Genomic DNA, 4120 nt, shown 5'->3' with positions numbered 1-4120 from the left:
ATGGAGAATGAATTTCTTAGTAAAGTCGAGGATAATGCGGCCGTTCGTGCATGGTCGAAGAGGCTGCAATCGGAGAGAGGGGATAGCTTGGCAGAAGGGTATGTATCGGAGCTGCAAGATTTCACTCACGTCAATGTAGTACAGAACGAGCTGCAAGAGTTGAGAGATATTTGGGCTAGTTGGAATGAAGGAATCAAGCAATTGTTTTACCAAAATTATGGTGACGTATCCTATCTGCTAGACATTAGAGTGGATAAGAATTTGTTCCGAGCCTTGGTACAGTTTTGGAATTCTGCGTACAAGTGTTTCACTTTTGGAGAAACGAATTTGGTACCTACCATGAAGGAATACACTACTTTGCTCAGGTGTTCCAAAATTCAGGTCCGGAAGACTTATGCTCGGGTTTTTAGTAGTCAGACTTTCATGAAGAAACTGATGAGCATTTCTGGGATGAGCGAGCCTTGGGTCACTACTCGGATTCAGCAAAAAGGAGATAGCAAATGTATCCCTTGGGAGAATTTGCAAGATTTGATCTTGACACATCTAGATGAAAGAAAGAGGGTTGATATATTTGCCTTAAGCATCTACGAATTAGTGATCTTTCCTAAGGCTTTGAGGCACGTAGACGAGGCAGTCATTGACTTGTTTGATTGCCTTGAAAAGGGAATCACACTGGTACTGGCAATATTGGCAGAAACGTTCAGATCTTTGAGCTCATGTCGGAAGACAGGCAATGGACGATTCATTAGATGTGCACAATTATTGATGGCATGGTTCCACGGGTACTATTGGAAGGTAGACAAAGTTTCCTATCGAGTCTTCTCCGAGGGTTATTTCCCGTTAAAAGAAGAAGCAGGTATACAGAAGAGAGAGGATATCTCAGAGGAGAAGTGGATGGACATTCTTCAGAACCTCAAGGAGGGGGATATTAAGTGGAGAGCTTATTGGATGGTTCCTGACGAGATCATATACCGATGTGGTAACTTCGATTGGGTGCCATTGTTAGGAATTTGGGGAGCTACCGGGTATACTCCACTGTTAGCCTTGAGGCAATATAAGTCGAGGCAGTTTGTACCCACAACCTATGGGCTTGCTCAGAGTGAATTCTCATTTAAAGGTGCTCATTATAAGAAGAGAGTTCAGGAGTTATCGGATGCTTGGAAGCAAACTTGTTGGATGAAGAGGTTAGCCATCGGTTCCATGGTAACGCCCGAGTATAGCGAGTGGTTTAAGAAGAGGATTAATGATAATATTCCTAGGCCAAGCTTGGAGAATGCTCGACCTATCAGGGAACAATTACATGTCGCCCCATCAGAATTGGAAATTATAAGTCAAGATTTTCAGAAGAATAATTTAGAGCTCGGGAAGAAGATCGAACAGTTAGAAGAAGAGAAGATGCATCTAAGGTTAGACGCTGATGTTCAGAGGTCAGAGGCTGAGAAATGGAGAAAAGGGAAAACTAAGGCCGAAAAAGACCTAAACAGCTTGAAGACGGACTACAAAAAGCTACGCCTATCTATGAGGACTGCGGGTTTAGGTAAGACTTTTGAACAATGGCGCCACGAACTTCGAGAAGAAAAAGCCAATAACGATCGGTGGGAAAAAAAATTTCGAAAAGCTCAATCACGAAACGAAGATTTAGAGAAAAGTCTGTCGGTAAGCAGAAATGAGTGAGGGGAATTAAGTGCTAGAGTGGCAGAACTCGAGAAGTCTCTGCATCAGTACCGAAACCGCAACACTGCAATAGAGTTGAGGGCAAGCTTGAGCAAGATAGAAGAAATAAAAGGAAGGATAGAAGAGTTAGAAGCGTCATTACAGAACTGCGAGATGTGGATCCAATTTTTCGAGGGAAACGAGGATCGTTGGAAAGAGCAGCTTCACCATGTGCAAGACCAAGTCAGAAACAGAGATTACCTTATGGGGGAAGCCATAACCCAGATTCGAGAAGTAGCAGACTACTTGCAAACTTTAGCGGTTCAAGAGGACACATTGAGCGTGAAGTATGAGTTGGAGTCAGACCGCGGACAAGAGCTGGCCTCGTTGCTTAGAAAAATTAGGACTTTGAGTGTTAGAGCGAGATGTTATCTGTAACTCGACCTTATGTAAAAGATTTTATTTTCAAAGTGAAATTTTCTAAGGGCAATTGAATCAAAATTGATGCCTCCTTTGCATTCATGCATTTGCATTACATCATATCATCATGCATTAAAGGCCATAAGAGTTTTCTAATTAATTAAAAATTATTTCAGTAACCTGGAAACCAACGAAAACCAACCAACCACGCACCCCTACGGTACAAGAAAAAAATCAATAGATAAGAAACTCGAGAAGTTAGAGCAAATGCAAAAGGACATGCAAGAACAAATGCAGTCTCAGATGGAAGAGCAGCTAGCCAAAATTCAACGAGAGATGAAGGAGCAAATAATAGAGTCTCAGAGAGAGATGACGTCCTAGTTATCCAAATTACTGTTGAGAGGAATAGATAAGGGAAAGGGCCCCATGGACCAAGTTTAGGAAATCAATGAAGATCTCCAATACCCCCTGGCTTTACTCCAATGCATATACCGATGAAGCCCGAGATTAACCTACAAAAACCATCGGTCACAATCATGCCCCAGCAAGTTCAGGCCTGAGCTTCAATTCCGATGAACTTCTAAACCGGCTCAGGCTCTAAATTTGTCAACAACTCGAACTATCCGCTTGTTCCCGACTTGGATGAAGTGGCTGAAGAGGAAAAGGCAAGGATGGATTCGCAAAAACAATTAGAAGAACGGTGTAGATGGCTTGAAGAGAAATTTAAAGCCATGGAGAGCACAGATCATCATTAAGGGATTGATGCCAAGGATCTGAGCCTGGTCCCAGATTTAGTTCTCCCCCCTAAATTCAAAATGCCTGAATTCGAGAAATACAATGGAACAAGTTGCCCTGAATCCCACATCACCATGTTTTGCAGGCGAATGACGGGATATGTTAACAATGACCAGCTACTAATCCACTGCTTTCAAGATAGTCTGGTTGGAGCAGCGTCTAAGTGGTACAACCAACTGACTCAAGCCAAGATTAATTCATGGAAGGACCTGGCTTAGGCCTTTATGAAGCAATACAATTATGTGACGGACATGACCCCTGACAAGATCACTCTCCAGAATATGGAAAAAAAGTCAAATGAAAGTTTCAGACAGTATGCACAAAGGTGGAGAGAGGTGACCATCCAAGTTCAGCCACCACTTCTAGAAAAAGAGACAACAATGCTCTTTATTAACACCTTGAAAGCCCCTTTTATCACTCATATGTTAGGAAGCGCCACCAAGAGCTTCTCTAACATAGTGATGACGGGAGAAATGATCGAAAATGCTGTAAGGAGCGGCAAGATAGAATTGGGAGAGAGTGCTAAGAAGTCAGTCCTGAGGAAAATGAATAATGAAGTGAACAACACGAGCACATTCAATAAGGGGCAGTCCAAATAATTTACCGTAAATCAACCCAAAATGGTGACCACCAATCAACAAAGCCCTGAATCCAATGCAAGGAAGAACACAGAAAGGCCACAATTCACCCCTATACCTATGACGTATAGGGAGTTGTACCAGAACCTGTTTAACGCTCATGTGGTATCCCTTTTCTACCTGGAGCCACTGCAGCCCCCGTATCCCAAATGGTATGACACAAACTCCCAATGTGAATACCACGTGGGAATTACCGGGCATTCAATCGAAAATTGCATTGCATTCAAGAAAGTGGTCGAAAGACTCATTAAGGTGGGAATCGTGAGATTTGATGACTCATTCATGCCCAGTGTAGTAGGAAACCCACTCCCCAATCACATCGATCAAGGAATGAACGGGATAAGCGAAGGAAAAAATAAGAAGATTTAGTGTGAGGTTGCGAAAGTCAGGACTCCGTTGAGACAAGTGTGGAGGGAGATGGTTATGAGAGGTTTGATCGCGTTAGATTTGGGAAGAGAATCCAAAGAAGAGAGGAACTACTGCGAGTTCCACAATGAGGTGGGGCATGAAATCTAAGAGTGTGTGGAGTTCAGGGCCCTAGTGCAGAATATGATGAACAATAAGGAAATGGAATTCTATGAAGAGACTAAAAACCCCGTAGAGGGAGACATATG

At 42.8% G+C, this 4120-nt stretch overlaps 1 protein-coding gene across 1 annotated transcript; it reads left to right on the top strand.

The window, feature by feature from the left end:
* On the top strand, window positions 1–1674 carry LOC107921649 (uncharacterized). Its single transcript, XM_016851480.2, has one exon. It carries the CDS (start codon window positions 1–3, stop codon window positions 1672–1674), a length of 1674 nt encoding a protein of 557 aa, XP_016706969.2.
* The last annotated feature ends 2446 nt before the right edge of the window (window positions 1675–4120 follow it).

The sequence above is a fragment of the Gossypium hirsutum genome, chromosome A12 (genome assembly GCF_007990345.1).
Source record: "Gossypium hirsutum isolate 1008001.06 chromosome A12, Gossypium_hirsutum_v2.1, whole genome shotgun sequence".
NCBI lineage: Eukaryota > Viridiplantae > Streptophyta > Magnoliopsida > Malvales > Malvaceae > Gossypium > Gossypium hirsutum.
The sequence above is the reverse complement of the archived record's forward strand: the minus strand, read 5'-3'. Positions and strand labels throughout refer to the sequence as shown.

What these genes read in the sequence shown, in the direction of transcription:
- LOC107921649 (XM_016851480.2), top strand. Translation starts at nt 1, where the DNA reads ATGGAGAATGAATTTCTTAGTAAAGTCGAGGATAATGCGGCCGTTCGT.